The sequence below is a fragment of the Heterocephalus glaber genome, unplaced genomic scaffold (genome assembly GCF_053883595.1).
Source record: "Heterocephalus glaber isolate CG9 unplaced genomic scaffold, H.glaber_assembly_v1.0 deba00001531, whole genome shotgun sequence".
NCBI classification, from domain to species: Eukaryota; Metazoa; Chordata; class Mammalia; order Rodentia; family Bathyergidae; genus Heterocephalus; species Heterocephalus glaber.
The window spans coordinates 23,143,680-23,161,769 of record NW_028258329.1 but is presented as its reverse complement, the minus strand read 5'-3'; the positions used below and the strand labels follow the sequence as shown (position 1 = coordinate 23,161,769).

The 18,090-nt window shown below is 45.4% G+C and overlaps 1 protein-coding gene across 12 annotated transcripts in view; it reads left to right on the top strand.

Annotated features, from left to right (window-relative positions):
- The window catches only part of Arnt2 (aryl hydrocarbon receptor nuclear translocator 2), a 153,139-nt gene that overhangs the window by 20,140 nt on the left and 114,909 nt on the right, over window positions 1-18,090 (top strand). For 2 of the 12 annotated variants that reach the window (XM_087188473.1, XM_087188474.1), the window contains exon 1: window positions 17,367-17,541. The exons of 5 other annotated variants lie outside the window; for them this stretch is intronic. Coding sequence is in view for 3 of the 7 variants with exons in the window: in XM_087188462.1 (XP_087044588.1) it covers window positions 9,644-9,692 (49 nt within the window). In the remaining 4 variants the exon portion in view is untranslated. Of the gene's footprint in view, window positions 1-9,622; window positions 9,693-16,983; window positions 17,223-17,342; window positions 17,542-18,090 lie in introns of those variants that run through there. 5 more of the 12 variants (XM_087188462.1, XM_087188463.1, XM_087188465.1 and 2 more) reach the window with 5 other exon arrangements.

Below are 18,090 nucleotides of genomic sequence, written 5' to 3'. Positions count from 1 at the left end.
GCTTCATGGCTGCCATGAGGTGAGCAGTTCCACCATGTGATCCCTACCATACTATACTATGCTGCCACAGGCCCCTAAACCCACCAGACAACCATGTACTGAACCTCTGAAACTGTGAACTGAAATCAGCCTCTCCTCAGGTGTTCTCTTATGGAAACTGACTAGTGGCAGAGAGTAAGGATCAGGTGGCACCTGGCACACACAGGTGCTCTGAAAGCACTGCCTTTCCTCATCATCTTCATGGTGCTGTGAAATGCATGCTGGGTTTGGAATCAAAGAGGTGCACCTGTAAAGAGAAGGGTATCCATGAAACCTGAGCCTGTCTTCCCCAGCCCTCGGGATGTTGCAGGATTGCCAGCTGCCCCTCTTGGGCATCTCTCCCTCTGCCCACGTCTGCTATTCCTGCTTTGTCCCTCATAGTGCTTGGAAGAAGGGCACCCAAGGCCTTGGTGTAGCCCTTTGCCCTGCTACTCAATTGGCTGTGGGGATGTGAAGTCTTTTCATCTGTTGGACAGGTTGTCTGTCCTGGCATCTGTAGCCAGTAGAGAGTAGTGCCCTGGCCACCTTTCCTGCTCCTTCCTGTCCTCACAGAAAGAGGGCAGTGTCTCATCACCCAAGGAAGCATTCCCTCCGTGCCCTGGACAAACCAGGGTGGGGTCTGGCCACTGCCACTCCTCTGTTGGTGCTCTAAGTCTCCCCTCATGCCTGGCACTTGCTTCTGAGGACACTTGGCGCCCCTTCTCCCTCCTTCTCCACACTGGCCTCCTGCACCATGGCTGGGTCCACAACCAGTAAGTTCTGAGCAACACTTGTGAGCAGACTAAGAGTAGAGACTTGTGCCTTTTTGTTCAAGTTTTATTTGTTCTCATTCATCCAATTTATTAACTGTGCCTTTAATTAATCTCAGAGTTGATAGAAGGCTAGAAAGAAGGAGCAGCAGTTCCTTCTTGCATTTAGTTTCTCAGAGTATGGCTTCTTCCCAGTCTTCCACCAAGAGCTCAACATTGGGAGCAAATCCTTTTGCAGGATTTGGGATCTGTGGGATCTGACACTGCTAGGTGGTGCATGTAGCAGGTGCTTTGAGGATTCTTAAACTTTACTATGCTTAGCTCACCAAGAGGGCTTGCGAACACAGAGGGCTGCCCCACCACAGAGTTCCAGAGTTGGGGGATGGAGGTGCAAGGGACTTGCATTTTCTCCTGTTTCACAATATCAATTATATATTCTTATCCTTATTTACACTTTTAGTTTTTCACACCAGAGAAACTATTCAGTATTTACACGTGTCCTATTTATTTCACTTGAGTATCACCTCAATGTGCATCCACTTAGCTATAAATGCCTCTAGTTTCTCACTCTTTATAGCTGAGTAGTACTCCATTTCATTAAAAAAACACATCTTGTTTATCCAATCACCAGTTGATGGGCATTTGAGCCATTTCCAAGCTTTAGCTATTACAAACTGTGCTGCTATAAACATTGGTAAGTATATATCACTGTGGTATGATTCTTTTAACTCGTTTGGGAAGATACCCAGCAGAAGAATAGCTGGGTCAAATGGGACTTCTAATCCTAGCTGTTTGAGGTATCTCCGTACTGATTTCCACAGTGGTTGCACCAGTTTACACTCCCACCAGCAGTGGACCAGGGTTCCTTTCTCTCCACAACCCCGCCAGCATTTGTTATTGGTTGATTTCTTGATAACAGCCATTCTTACTGGGGTAAGGTGGAATCTCAGTGTTGTTTTCATCTGCATCTCTCGAATGACCAGTGATGTTGAACATTTTTTCATATATTTATTTGCTGCTTTTACTTCTTTGAGAAATGTCAGTTCATTTCAGATGCCCATTTTTGAATTGGGTCTTTAAATTTGGGGGGGTCTGATTTTTTTGAGTTCTTTATATATTCTAGATAGTAGTCCTTTGAGGAGCAGGGATTTGCTTTTCTAACACATTCCCTGGTGATGCTGCTGCCCTGGTGCAGATGCACCAGGCAGAGTGGCCCTTGGCCAGCATAGCTTCTACAGTGGGAAGAGCTTTGCACCTCTGAACCAAATTCCCAAGAAAATCAACTGAAAGGAGGAAAGATTTACTTTGGCTCATGGTTTCAGAGGTTTCAGCCCATGGTAGCTGGCTCCACTGCTTGGACCTGTGGTGAGGCAGGGACATCCTGGTAGAACAGTGGGGTGGAGGAAAGCTGCTCCCCTCATGGCAACCAGGAAGCTGAGATTAGAGAAAGAGGGACAAAATGTAGTCCCCAAGATCACACCCCATGATCTACTCCCTTCAATTAGGCCCTAATCCTAACTTTCCATCATCTCTCAATGATGCTGTCAAATCATGATCTCACCGGTGGATTAATTCACTGATATGGTTAGACTCTCGTGATCCAGTTACCTTCCAAAAGCTGTACTTCAGAACACATGAAACTTTGGGCATCTTACATCTAAACCATAGCAACAGCCACTAGCTTGTCACTTGACTCCAGGCTTTTGTGCTTATGAGCTCATGGGTCCTCAGGATGGTTGGGCTCATCAGCCCATTTCACAGGTGAAGAAATGGAGGCAGAAGCTGAGCTGAGGTTTAGCATTTGCTGCCTGGTCCTAAATATGCCCTCTCTCTACCATCCCTCTGGCTTCCCTGGATGGGGGGGGTGGAGTTTGCTGAGGAGTGAACTGTGTGGAGGGGGTGTGATCCAGAGCAGAAGCCGTCTGGCAGCCATCCTCTGTGGCCTTCCCCTGGCTCTGGCAGGCTTGGGATGGCCTGGCCTTGTGCTCTGGGACACCCTCCTTTCCTCTTTGTGCTTCATTTTCTCTTCTGTAACATGAAAGGTTGGACACAAAAGCACCTCTGATGTGGCACGATCCTGAGAGGTCCCAAGAGAAAAAGACGAGTAGACCCAGGGAATTTGTGAGGTTTGAGGGAGGTAAACATAGATGATATCTTGGGGCACTCTGCTGTGGAATCCAGGGTCAAGCTCTCTCAGAGGGTCTTACGATGAGAGGTGGGGTAGGAGGAGCCTGGAGGAGAGGATAACCAGCTGCTCTCTGTGTGTGGAGCACACACGCTGCCCTGCCTAGCCCCATTACCCCTGATGCCCTGAGTCTCTTCATTCTGTGTCTCATACTAGAGACCACGTTCTGGATCTGTCTCTGAATTCTTCTTCCACCGTACTGCCTTCTTGGTTAAACTAATTTTATGATGTAAAACAGGAAGATGTATTGCATATGTATGAATAGAGTTATCAACACAGGAGAAATCTACCATGACAGTGGCTCACCTGCTCTGGCACAGCCAGTGAGTTGGAATGGTGAGAACGTCCCACTTGCGACAGAATCTGTTTCTGCCATCGGGGCAGCTACCATAACCTTTGTGAGCCTCACTTTCTATGTATAATAGCAAAAGAGCAAAGTCAATACCTTCTTTCCCTGAGTAATCCACATATTGGAGAAGTGATGTGAGAATTAAATAAGATGAACACCTAGGATATGTAGGCAGTGCCCTGTGCTTAGTGAGGATTGAGTGAATGTTCATTGCCTGTGACAAGAGTCAACAATGAGTTGTCTTAGTTACTTTTCTCATTGCTGAGACAAAATACCTGACACCCAAAGTTAAAGGGGGAAAAGTTTATTTGGCTCACAATTTGCAGAGGTTTCAGTTCATAATTGGCTGGGTCCAAGGCAGAGTGGCATGACAGAGCAGAAACAGTTGATGGTGCTGGCCAGAAAGTACCAAAGCAACAAGGGACCTTAACAGTGTCTTTCTGCCCCTTTTATCTTATCCAGACTACTGGCATTAGGGTGATGCCTAGCCAATCAGTGAACTGGTTTAGTAATCACATGCCCTTAATCCCAGCATCACACACTCTAGATTCAGCCACCTCTGAAAAAACCTATTGCTGTGTGAGGCTTTGAGGGGCCATCTAGTCACAAGCCATAACAGGAGTCACTTTGATCATCTTCAAATCACAGATGCTTTATTTTCTAAAGGGAAGATAAGCTGAGTGTGCTGGCACAGGGCTGTGATCTCAACACTGTGGCAGGCTGAGGCAGGAGGATCACATGTTTGAGCCCAGCCAGGACTATTTGGTGACTTAGACTCTTCAGAATTTACCTGGGGTGGGAGGCTATAGCTAAATGTGAAGGCCCTGAATTCAATTTCCAGTACAAGAAAACAAAAAAAGGAAGTTAAAGAAAAACACTTTTATTTTTGGTTCCAGGAATCAAACTCAGGACCTTGTGCTTGCCAGACAGATGTGGTCCCACTGAGTTAAATCCCCAGGCCAAAGAAAAACACTTATTTGACACACTGTGGTTCAAACATCTGGAAATGTTTTCTAGCTTTAAGATCGATAACTAAGGGCCCAGCCTCAGCTGTCATAGGCGCAGCCAGACATGTGAGCCTTGCACTCTCCAGGCTGGTGAATCAGAGGAACCCTTTGGGGGTGCCGCCTTCCCTGGGGTGGGCTTTGACCTTTGTGCTGTGGCTTCTCCTGTGAGGTTTTAGAGTGGTCCAAAGTCCATTTGGCAGTGAATGCATGGTCAGAGCCTCTGCCCACCTGCTCAGATTGAGACCTGTGGACCCTAAACCTGTGGCTCAGGGTTCATCCCTTGACTTTATTTCCCCACTCTCCCAAGAGTGGGTCCTGGGACTCAGGCTCCATCCGAAGGCAGCCTGGATCCTGTTTCCCCCTTTCTCGGTTAACTCTCACTTTTCTGGAACTCTTTGCAGAAACGGCCTAAGATTGTGTATAAGAGAAACTTTTTGCATCCTTTCCTGTCTGAAGTTGTCTTTGTGTTGCCCTCTTCCTGCCCGGTTGCCAGGTGACTGTAGGATGCCAGGCTGCAGACTGGTGTCCCTGGGTGTGTTGAGTGTGTCTCTTCTGCCCTTGTATCTTGTGGTTCTGGTGGAAGTTGGGGGCCATTGGACCCTTCCCTTTGGGATGCCGCCCACCCCACCACTAGGATCTTCTACCCCTCAGAGCTTCTCTGTGTCCTCTTTGTCTTTGTTTTGCTGGGTGCTCAGTGGGTCTTTCAATCTAGAAACTATGACTTTCAGAGTTGAAACAAATTTAAAAGTAAATTCCTCTTTCTAGAGAGAGACCTCTCTCAGTTCTGTCAGTTGATCTCCATCTCTGATCTTTTCTCTCATTTCCCCTCCTAGGCCCCTGATTACTTTTGAGAAAGTCCAATTTTTAAGAAAGCAATTGTCCAGCCTCTTTCCCCAGGACTGGCTTATTCATGTCACGAAGTAGGGCTCCTCGAAGGGGTGTTAGGAGAGAAGAGAGGTGAAGTCTTATTCTTGTGCTGTTTTCCACTGAGAAAAAAAAGGGGTTTCAAAAGCAACATTTAGATTAACTTTTTCTTTTAAAAGAAGATTCTGCAATTGGGAGAAACAACAAAACCTAGCATATGTCATTAGGTGCTGCTATTTATGCCTTGGAAAAAGTGATTTGATTTAAAAATAAATAAAAGGATTTGGAATGGTCCCTCAGGCCAATGCATACAAAAAGAAAGCTGTGGTCCTAGTGTTAACATTTGTGAAAATGTCACAAAGTATCCCATGGAGCCAAGCATGGTGGGGCATACCACCTAGCTCTCTGGGAGGCTGAGGCAAGAAGACCTCAGTTTCTAACCACTTTGAGCAATTTAGAGACTTAGCAAGGCCTTGTCTCACAATTTAAAAAAATAAAATTTAAAATTGGCCGAGGACATGGCTCAGTGCGAAGGACCGGGATTTATCTCCAGTACCAGGAAAAAACAGTACAGAAAAGTTTATTTCTGACCTATAACTCACTAGCTTTGAAACAATGCCTGAGTGACACAGTGCAGCTGGGATGAATTCTCTGAGCATGGTTGAGTGTGAAGCCATCTCGCTGCTTCTTTTTCTCTATCAATTTAAACCCACCTCATCTCCTCCAGATTCTGTTGTGGGGAAGGTGTATCTTTCCTCTCAGGTTGCTGTGGCACCGTGGGTCTCACACAGCTCAGGAAAACTAGACTGAAGCTGGTCATCTGTTAACTGTGGTTCCTGGTGTGAGGCTTACCGCCAGGTCCGCGGGTCCAACCAAAGGCAGCCACATGGGCTGCAGGGACTGACAGCACTGAAAAGTGAACAGAATCAGGGAACTGGTGCACGAGTCAGGCAGCTGCTGAACAGGGGAGTAGAGACCTAGTCACTCACAAGGCAGAGAGAAAGACATTACAGAGAACTCAGCAGAGAGACGGGTAGAAAACATGAAAGAGTGGTTTAGAGACAATGAAACAGAATTATGCTCTGACACGAGATCATGGGGAGGGTGGGCATTGTTTGAGGAAGGGAAGTCACTGACTCCGAGATTCAGGAGCTACAATAAATCCTAAGCAAGAGACATAAAAAATCCAAACCTAAATGGAATGGAGTACAAACAGAGAACACCAAAGACAAAGAGAAAATCCTAAAATCAGAAGCGACAGATGGATTAACTACCTTCGAATGGGATTTAGACAGACGAATGACTTCCCGGTGTGACAGTGCAGCTGGGAGACCACGTGAGCTGAGAAGAATTGCAGACCTGGAGCTCTGTGCTTAGATAATTTACCTTTGAGAAGTGAGAGGGAAAGATACATTTCAGACAAGCAAATCAAGAGAATTAGGACCACATTAAAGGGATTTCTGAAGGTCTACTTCTAGAAGATGGTCAGTGATCCCCATGGAAGCTGCTAGATTAGGAAGGAAGATCAATGACTATGAATGATAACAGCATACACCATGTGAGGTGATCAGAAGGAACTACATAGTTCAGAACTACTAAAGCTTTGCTATGTATGGATAATAATATTTTAGAATTATAATGCATAGAGTAAATAATTTCCAAACAGGTAGAACAACAAATAGAGAACAACTCACCCCTCAATTCCATAACAACAAAGAAAGGAAACAACAAAAAAATGGGACAAATAGTGAAAAAGAAGAGATAGAAATAAATTTGGATATATAAATAGTCCCAATACAATGGACTACTTTTTCTGGGATAGAAAACACAGGTTGTCAAATTAAATTTTTAGAAAAATAGATCCATATGTAGTTTATAAAAGACATTTAAAATATAATGGGGATTCCATTTACAGCTCTGCTTGTGTAGGTAATTTTTTTTCTTAAGGTTGAAATTTATATAAATTTTTATTGTTTTGTGTGCCTTAAAATTTTTCATAAATTATATTTTAAAAACCGACTCAAGCCAAGTTAAATGACAGTGGAGAAAGAGAGTATTTCTGTGTATGATGAGTTAATGTCAAATGCTTTTATGTATGTCTGTGGCTGTGTATGTTGAGTGAGTATGCGTGTAGACAATAAAAAGAAGCTCGACACCTTAAGAGAAGCATCCCTGTGAGACAGAAATAGGCAACTAAAAATACATAAAAAGTGATCACACAAAATCATGTTTAGTTTTACTAATAATAAAGAAGCCTGGCGCAGTGGTGCGGTGGACGCCTGTAACCCCAGCTATGTGGGAGGAAGGGGCAGGAGGATGGCAGGTTTGAAGCCAGGCCTGGCAACTTACAGAGACTCTGTCTCAAAATTTTAAAAATGAAAGGAAAGGGGGTGGGACTGGGAATATAGCTCCGTGATGAGTCACCCTTGTGTTCCATCCCACAGACAAAAACAGAACTAGTAAGATAAAAAGGAAAGAAGTATATGTTTGCCCATCAGTTTGGCAACAAATAAGAAACCACTGTAATATCTTGTGTTCATCAGATGTCTGTACACTGTTGGTGGGAATAGAAATTAGTGCACCATTTCTTGTGGTGGTAAATGTGTGAACACTGATTCAGTAATTCAGTTGATTTTAAGAAAATAGAGTGAGAAAAATGTCATGGAGAAGTTATTTTGTAGTGTTGTTTGTGAAGGTGGGAGCAATATAAATGTGCAGCAGTGACATAATGGAAACTAAATGAAAGCAATAGAATAAAAACTGTGTGCAGTAGTGACCTACTAATTAGGCATTCCAGTGATGATACATTCTGCTTTACCAACAAGAAAATCTCCAGGATTTATTATGTGGAATAAGTAAATTCTCTGTGTACATATGATCCTATTCATTTTATAATGTCCATATTTATTTGTATTTCTATATGTTTGGAAAAGGATGTGGAATTGGATGTACTGAAGAGTTAACCTAATTATCCTTTTTATGTAATCATATTTTCTAGCTTTTTTGCTTTTGTAATTTATAATAGAATTAAAAAGAGAATGTGTCCCTAACAGATATATTTGTATTATGTGATTAAAAACTTTAGTTTCTAATCAAATATGTGTTGTCTTGCACACTTTCAGCTCAGTCGAGCTGTGTGACCTTAGGCAGGTGACTTGGCCTCTTTGGTTTCCTCACCTGTATGTCGATGAGGCACGACTGTGTACCTTGAGCAGCAGTGCTGTGGAATGGGAGGTTGCTTGCCAGGTGCACAGGGCGGCACCTGACAGTGTGTGTGCCCCTGAAGCACTGGTTGTTTCCAGCCCTGATCACCACCTCCATCGTGACCTGGACACTGCTTTCTGCAGGATGGCTGCATGACATCCTGATCGGTTGCCAGTGGGCACTGGGCCCTAAGTGAGCAGACCTGGGGGTGTGTCCACTCCTGGAACCAGGTGGGCCTGAGTGAGAGGGGTCAGGCCTCACACCAGGCTCTTAGCATTGTCACAAGAGGGTGGAGAGCACAGAACAGACACAGGTGTTTGAAGGTCCTTCTGTGTGTCCATTCTTTTCCATACCACTCCCCCAAAGCTTCGTTCTGTGATGTCTCATTCTTGTTTTTATTGAGTAGATGTTGCAGAGGTGTCCAGGGCTCGCCCAGCTTGGCAGGATGACAGCGTGGCTGTGTCAAGTCTGTGTGGCAGCCCCTCTCCTGGTGAGGCTGTCCTCTCTGAGCATCATCACAGGCACCCTGGCCATGGCACTGCCAGCAACTGTGGTTTTAGTATAGCATCTTTTGATCTATTAGAGTCAGGTAGAATTTTACCTGTGGGTGGAGACCAAAGGGCTTAGATTCTTGATGTTCTATGCTGCCTGGAAACTGTTCTTTTCAGTTGTCTGAGTCATAATTTTTCCTTGGTTTATTGACAAAACAGCTTTTAATGTTTTCTTCCAAAAGAGCCCTAAAAAAACCCCACATAGAGCCGGGGATTTAGCTCAGTGGTTCTGGCACCTGCTTCACAAGCGTAAGGAACCGAGTTTGATCTCTGGTACAAAAAAAAAACCCTCACATAAACAAAGAATGGATTTCTCATTTATCCGACAAACTCAGGCCTCCAGAAAGCACTGAAAACTATGTCTTAAAGATGTTAAAGTGGAGCTGTCTATGCCTGTGGTTGCTAAGAATCTGGCTTGAGTTTTGTACAATTCCTTGTGCAAAAGAAATCTTGTTTGTAGCAAAAAGAGTTGAAGTTGAAGGATCTGATATGATATTCAACAAATGAGTTAGGAAAATAAAAATCTATCCTGAAAACATTTTTGCAGAATAGCTTAGGATATTAGGCCATATCCAACTATTCGAGCCCAAGTCTTGGCACAGTGGAGTTGTTTTTGTTTTTGTTTTTGTTTTGTGATTGAAAATCTGCTGAGAGAAGTCTTGCTTCTGTTTCAGGGACTCCAGCAATGTCTGCAGATGGCTTATGACAAGAATGTCCTTCTGAAGAGCTGGAGTGATGTGCAGGGTTTGACTTTTTAAACATGCCACACTCTTCTGCAAGCATGGCCCCCAAATGGCTGTTGTTTTATTTGAAAAACAAATGGCTGCGTTCCTTTCCCCCCTTTCCATGAAGATTGCACTGCCCCAGGATAACCTCAGAGGGCCAAGTTCTGTGACTTACTACCTATTTTAAGCTCCTGCATCTATCCACAATGCTTAGTTGAATTAAGTACTCCTTAGAACTAGACATTTCAGAAAGAAGAAAATACCATTTATTGAGCGCATGAATAAAGAAAAAAGATAGATGTGATTGGTTACCTGGTTCCTTCTGTGGCCTCAGTAGAAGATTCCTGAGGTCTGGGCTTCTTCTTAGGGTGAATGGATGATTGGTGGAGCCCCATTGCGCCATGCTCATGCCAGTCCCTGTGTTTTCTACTCTGATCACAGCTGGAGTAGGGCTGGGTTTAGGGTACTGTCTTAGTGGGATAAATGCAATAGCAATCACAGCAGCCCCAGGCTGCCACCAGGATTCATAGCAAAATTTGGCTTTTCCATTGCCCCCTTTACCATGGCTTCTGCAGGGAAGAAGCGAGAGCTAAGGAAAGGAGGGACAGGAAAGGGCATGGTTAGCTCTCATTGGGTAGTTTTTTTGTTGTTGTTTTGTTTTGTTTTGTTTTGAGGAGGGTGAGGTCTGTGAATTGGAAGATTCTGCTGCTGTTGACTTTTATTTTGTTTAGAGGAGCACATTCTATGCATTCAAAACACCTTTCTGACCAGTCCTGTGCTGGGGACACAGGCCAGGTCCTCACCTTGTTGGCTTCTGGGATAATCCCCTCCATAAACTCTCCCTCCCCAAACTGACCACAGTCCCCAGCAGGGCTTTACTCTCTGGAGACTGGATGCTGCTGTCTCCTGAGCTCAGCCTCTGATGCTGGGGCTTCTCTCCTCTGGGGCAGTGTGCAGTGTCTGTGTCCATGCTGTGGGATGTGGACCTGATGACCAGGGACACTGCATCCCATGTCTCTGGAGCTGAGCGCAGCAGGTGGTGCAGAGGGAGATGGTTCCCCCTCTTCCTGTGTCTTCTGGTGCCTGAGACTGAGAGCAGAAGTTGGCAAGTTACGGCTGATGGACTGCATCTGCCCTGCCTCCTGTTTTCATATATGCCATAGGCCAAGAATAATTTTTACATTTAATGGATGGGGAAAAACAACACCAAAGGAATATTTCATGACATGTGAAACTTGCATGAAGTTCAAATTTCAGTGCTTTAAGTTGGAAAACAGCTGACCCCATCATTTCCATAGTGTCCATGGCAGCTTTTGCACCTCAGCTGCAGCACTGAGTAGTTGCCACAGAGACCAGATTGCCTGCAAACTTGGAGCAGAGTTTGCTGGTCCCCTATGTAGGTGGTGCAGCTTGAGGGGCACCCTGGGCTTGAGCTGAAGACTCGGAGGAGACACTGTGGTGTCCCGTGAGCTCTCGGCATCCTGTGTCCTCATTTGTAAATGGAAGCTGGGTCTCACCATCACTTGCCCAAGCATCCTGTGCCTCTGGGCAATTCTGCAGCCTGTTTCTTCTCTCAAAGCTCCAGTTTCCACCCTGTAAGTCTTTGGGCTCCAGCAGAAATTGAGCCATGAGGGACAGGTCCCATTTGGTGTGTAGTACCAGAAGTGTAAAAATAATACCTCAGTCACTTTGACAAGAAAAGCGATTTTAATGCCTTGCATGTAAACAGCTTTAGTATTTTGCATATTTTATATTTGTAGAGTAATTCAGTGTTTAAAATTTAACACAAAACGTTTTTGTTGAATGATGGATGAATATGTTCATCAAGGAATATATTCAACAAGGAAACCACTTTGTTCCATAAAACTTCTTGCTGGGAATTTGTATCTACAGAAAGATATGTGATTTCCTTAATCAATTTGTTGTGTAAACAAGGGAAATGTTTGTATTTTTTTTCCTCTTTAGAAAAAAAACATTTTGTGGAAAGAATTGTGTTTACAGAATGACATTCTATTTGTTCCCGTTTTAGATGTCCTAAGTAGAGGTGTTGTCTGTCTCCAATAGACAGGGTCACTCTGGGTGCCCACGTGAGAGTAACAAAACTGCCTTTCCCTGCTGTAGGTTCTTATGGCAAATCCTCTTTATTACATTAGTCTTCACATAGAGCCTAATGCTAGCACAGAGCTGCACCTGAAATCTTGAAGCTGGAAACAAAGGCCAGAGGAACAAAACCAGAGAAGGAACCTGGAGAGGGAAGTTCATGTGAGGTGTGAGTCTGTGTGTTCCTGTGTGTCGGGACCAGGGAAGGCCGAGAATCGGCAGCAGTCGGAAATGTCCAGAGAGCAAGGATGCAGGAACAGAAAGCAGGGATGGAGAGAAAAGCTGAAAGTGGGCTTGGGAGGACAGGGGACACTACAGGGAAAGGGCCATGTGGGAACAAAGGAAAGGACTGGAGGAAAGAGAGAGGGGGCATCTGCCATCTGCCGTAGGATTCTGGGTGTGAATGGCTGGACCCAGGAGCTTAGATTAAGGTAGGTGAGGAGGTTTCCATGAATTTTCTGAAGCCCTGGTGAGGCACATGGAAGGTAGGGCTGTCCACAGCCACTTTCTCCTGTTTTGTCCCCAAGTCTGCTCCTGAGCCCCAGCCCCAGATTCTTTGCTCAGGTGAACCCCTAGGACTCGGTGTGCTCACCCTCCTCACTCAGCCCGAAACCCAGCTGCCAGGGAGGACTCCCATCCAACATCCTGCCGCCCCACCAGTCACCTCCAGGTGCCCTCCTTCATCCTGGCTTTGCCCTGGACACTCTATTGCTGCCCCCAGGTGCCACTCTCCCTGAGCTCTCTTTGCCTCCTGGAATGTGGAAGTCAGTAGTGTAATACACCATTTTCTTTCCTTTTTGGCTTTCACTGTCCCAGTTCCCTAGGCTCTAAGAGCAGCCGCCTCCTGTGCAGTGCTGACTGTGTACCCTGGCCACACTCCTCTGCTCAGAGGCCTGGCCCCTGTCTCCTTCCACACAGGAGGCAGTTACAAAGATTTGCCCTCTAGGCCTTGCCAGTCAGACATGGAGGATGTGAGCTTCAGAGACAGCTTTGGTGCTCCCATTGATCACTCGATACTGATTATAGCTGAATAACCAAGAACCAACCTTGTCTGTTCCTCTGGGCAGCACCTGGACTCAGAGTGAAATTCATCCATCCATTGACTCCCATTAAAGAGCTGTATGCAGGCCAGTGTGTCCTGCTTACAATGCTATGGCTTGTGCATGCACTGTGAATGGATATCCTCAGCTGCCTGCACAGGAAGCCTGAACACGATCCCAAGTCCCCTCCTCCTCGGTCCACCCCTTCACTGCCAGCCCCCCAGCTGAAGGCTTGGAGATGGGTATGAGTTGGGAGGTAGCTGACTCTTGTGCGAGGATTCTGTTCCTGATGGGTGGCAGGGTGCCAGTGGGTAAGACGCTGCCCAGAAGAGCAGTTGGGGTCTGAGGCTTCCAGGAACTCCCTTCTGTGAGATCCTCTTAACCCCAAACGTGGCAACAAGGGAAACATGGCCATTACTGAAGGGTGTGGCAATTCCATCACAAAAAGGAATAGGCATTGCCAGGGCCCTCAGGAGCTTATCGCCCTGGGGACAGAGATGCACAGGCTGTAACCATGCGTCCTTGTCACCATTACCTCCTTACAGTGTGAGTGAAATGTGCTGGGGTGCTGCGTGGTTTGGGGGTCTCAATTAGCCAGTCATATCCCCAGGGTACAACCACCTGCTGCTGTGGCGGGGCTGTGCTTGCTTCATGATTTATCCAGTCCTGGAAGCAGGAAAGAAGGTAGTTGGTTTCTTCACAGGGGCCAATAGTCCATGTGAAGAATGGACATTTGTCCCCAGTTACTCAGTTTCCATGTATGCCTGGGATTTTAATGTCTGCATGCTCTCTGGTTTAGTATTTATCCCACTGTCCTGCAAAGGCACGCTTTCTTGGATGATAACCAAGAGGGCCGCAGTATGTGTGATTTTCCTGCCAATCACTTTTCACTCGGCCATGTGTCCTGGGTGTCCTGATCGCTAGTCCTTTCTCCCTGAGCTCATGGCTCCATTCTTCCCCAGTACACAGGGTCTGGCGCTGTGCTGGGGAGGGAAGTGAGGACTCACTTCCCACTGCCCAGTGGTATCACAAAGTCATGAGGTGGCTGAGACAGCCACAGTGTAGCTCCCAGAGAGCGCTGCATGTTCTCTGGCTACAGTTGTTCCTTGCCCTGTCTTCTGAGCTGGGGGCAGTGTGTCCCTTACCTTAAATAACTAATCTCCAGTCTTTGCTACAGTCTCACCCTCTCTGTCTCTCTCATCTCACGTTTTCCCCTCCTCTTATCTGGTCTCATCCTCCCATTCTTTGTGCTTCCCTAGTATTCTAGGTTGTTTACCATGCGCAGCTGCTATTGGTCTAAAACTAAATGTGGTCACAATTTTTGGAACTTGGTTGCTACTTCACTTTCCAGTCCTGCCTCCCCTCCCAGCACCGCCCCTTCTGCTCCACCTGAGTGTGTGCAGCCCTGCTGGCTACTGGATTTCATACCCGCTGGTTTCTGTACTGCTCCTCAACTTCCAGCTCCCAGTTCTGAGCAGCCTGCATGCTGGGCTGTGTCTGGAGCTGCTCATTTACTTTCAGGTCCATCATCTGTGTTTCCCCCATACCCCATCATTAGCATCATATTCCAAGTTTTAAAATCTTAGAGATGATGGAAAATAATAAATGGAAAATAAAAATCATACGTGATCTTCACTTTCAGATACTGGCTTTGTTCCATTTTCAACATACTTACCTCAAGACACACGTGTACACACACACACACACACACACACATGCACACACATCTTCCTTTGCATGACCATATATCAGAACATAGATCAGAATTAATTCAGTTTGACTAAATGCTGATGGTGGAGCATCAAAGTCAGTGTTTGGCTGTGATTTAGACAAAGCCAAATATCACTGTTGAATGTAAATCTGATATTTGAACAAAAATAGGTATTAATATCTTTTTGCTGTTTATCAGTCATAGTCATGTAAAAACTTGCTTTCTGGGTGAGCAGTGGCTGTATCTGGGCACTGTCCCCGCCTGATGCTCCTGTGTTCTACGGGTGACAATCCATGACACAAAGGGATGCCCATTTGCAGCTGACCTTGGTGGGGAACAAGACACATTGGGGAGCATGTCACTTCCCTAAAGTTTGCTTCTTTTTTTCTTTTGCTGTCTTTGTCTTCTTAACCATGCCTGTATTGACAGTGATTTACTATAGATGTTGCAGTGTGACTTGGGAGGTCTTGCACCTTAGTTTTGGGGCAACAAACTTGACCCAATTGGCTATTAATTCATCTTTGTAAAGATATGAAAAATCCAAATATGATCTTTTCTTTAATGATACATGACCTAAACAGAAACAAAAAACTTTGAATCTAAAGGTTGTTTATTGTTGTGAAGGCCAGTATACCAAACAATTCTACAAAGATAGGAATTATGATATTCTCTAATAGTTTCTTTTAAAAATAATAATATAATAATTAATAATAAAAATAATACAATAATTATATTATTATTGGCTCCATTCACATCTTGGCTTAGAAATAATAATAATATAATAATTACTATTATTACTATTATTATATTATTATTACTGGTTCCATTCAAGTCTTGGCTTAGAAAGGGTCTAGCAGTCTTTGTAAAGCTAGCAAGTCAATGCCTTCTCTCAATATTTGTGTTATTTCCCCATTTCCTTTTAAATGTAACTATTTGTTAAAGTTCTTAATAACTGCTTTTGAACATAAATTTTGGTGCATATAATTAATAGCTTTCACCATATGCTCCTGGATCATTGCACATTTCTTTCCTGCAAAGATGCTTTTATATTTATGACCTGTCTGATTGAGCAAATCGAAGCATACTATACATACATACATACACGTGGCATGATGTCAGGGTGACCTGTGTGTCCTATCGTGAGTCATGAGCAAGCTCAGGGATGCCGTAAATGATCTTGAAATAGGCATTTGACTCTTTGTGCTTTCAGAGGCCAAGGCCTACATTCAGAAGCTAACACCAAATCACAGGTTTTAGGCAGAGAAGGTGGTTAAAACTGAATTGCTGGATCCCTGAGAAATATGTTTGGGTAAGATTTTGCATCCTGTTCTGTTAACTCACCTGTAGCATTTCCCTGTACCATTGTTCTTTGAAATCATATTTAATTGGGGAATGATTTTTACCTGCATGGTCATTCCATTATTTAGCAGCTTTTCTCTCTATGTCAGACATGTTCCTTCATTTGGTTTCTGCTCAACTCACAGTGTCTCTGGACACTGCCTTACACCTGGATTGTTTCTCTGTTCCTTACCTTTACACCCTTAGCCACCGTGCAGAGGCCTCTGTGATGATGGAGAACTGGGCTCCCCCTTTGTCATGGGAGGACCCCTTGGGTGCTGGGAGATGGCTTATTCCTCCTGCAGGCCCCAGACTCTGTTCCTTGAGCAGGTTCTGCTCCATGTAGTGCTGGTCTACCTCTTCTACCCATGGTCCTTCTGTTTTCAGATGTGGAGAATCAGACCTTTGAGCCCTTCACACAGTCTCCAGGCAGCAGCCCATACTTGCCTTGCTGGGCTCCTCGTTCCCTGGGCTCAGGCATCGTAAGGCCACACTCTAGGTTTTGGCCCAAGTTCTCTCTGACCCTTCTTGGAGGCAGTCTCTTTTCGGGACATTGGGATTCCAACCCAGGCATTGCAGCCTGTGTTCTGCGTGACTGATGACCCCCCCATCCCACCCTCGTGGTCAGTGGTTGTCAGGCTAGTAGCCTGGACCAAACGTGAGACAGCACACGGGTGGAAGTGTCATCGTGGTCAGACTGTGGCTCCTGCATTGCCTCTCCCAGAGTGGGCCACGTGGACTGTGGTACCTTGGACAGTACCCCCACCTCTCCTTCATGGGAGCCGCTGCTTTCCTCTCCTTGCTAGGCCTGTGCCACTCCCTGTTTCCTTAACATCCAGCATAGCAGTGAAGGAAGGCAGAGTTGGTGCACCCAGACACTTGTATGCACAGTGGGGGAGTGCCTCCATCACTGGCTGATGCAGGAGTCTCTCTCCCTTGGCTGCCTTGGGATGGGCCTGTTCCCTAACAGGAGGGGCTCCGGCCAGCTCCCAGGGTGCTGTCTAGTTTGGAGACAGCTGTGAAGGAGGCACTGCTGACCCTGCCTCCTTTCCCAGACTCAGCAGCCTCCCCTTCCTGTTTCTGCTGCCTCCGGCCTTACTGCAGAGCCTTGGGCCCAGCCTCCAGTGGGGTGGAGCATGATAGAGAGGCCCACATGGCTAGTTATGGCCGACCCAGGACCTGGGCCCAGGGCGCAGGACACCCAGACTAGCAATTGCTCTGTACATCAGTGCTGTGAAAGTCCAGCTCCCGAGATGGTCTTTGGAAGCTGCCTGTCCTGCCTCCCACCCAGAAGTGGAAAGGACCTTGCCTGTGTACATGTCAAGAAAAATCCTTTCTGGTCTCTCCCGGAAACCTTTTGGTAAGGACCTAGATATTCCAAGTATGTGTTTGTTACAGTTGCACAGGAAATCCAAGAAACGGGTTTTTCAGAACCTAAGCAGTTAATGCTGGAAATTTTGCTGCAAATAAATTGATCAGTATGCAAGACAGTTGTCACGGCTGAATCATGGTCCACAGTTAAGGTAAACAGATCTGTGATGACATTTTCTGAGCAGAATACAAATGCAGCCACATTTCCTCCCAGAGGTTCCTGACATTTCTTCTACTCGGAGAGCAGATTCTGCTAAGAAGGTGTTGGTCACAAGGAAGAAGGATCTTTGCTTAATCCTTCTGAAAAGGTAGGGCTGTGTTATTTGATGTGTTTTCTGGGAAGAGAATTGTTCTAAGAGAGCCGGATGTTGGGGAGACTGCTTTTCCTTGGTTAGCTGCCTTTCCTCCTCTCCCACCCATGGAGAGAGCCTTTTGCTTTTTATTTATCTGAATGCTCATGACAATATCATATGTGGTCAAATTGTGAAAGTTTACATGTCATTAGTTTTTTCCCAATGTGAAGATCAAGGTATGAGGATCAAAAAATATTTTTCTTTTCTGAATTCACATGGAAGAGTGGGAGGCACAAGATGTCTTTTTTCATTTCCTTCTCTTCTGTTCATCTTACTCCTCTCCAGTTTCACCATTTTCCAGGTTTTTCATGCCTATGCCTTGATATAGGAGTTCTGCACAATATGTCTGCATTTGAAATGTGAAATCATCTGTAGCTGGATGCTGCTTCATAAGCCAGATACATTTTCTGTATCATGGTGAATCTTGCAAAATCCTCAGCTTGTGTTGCTTTTAGAATGAGCTTGAAACTCCACTGCTACTCTGCTGAAGAGAGGGCAGTCTTG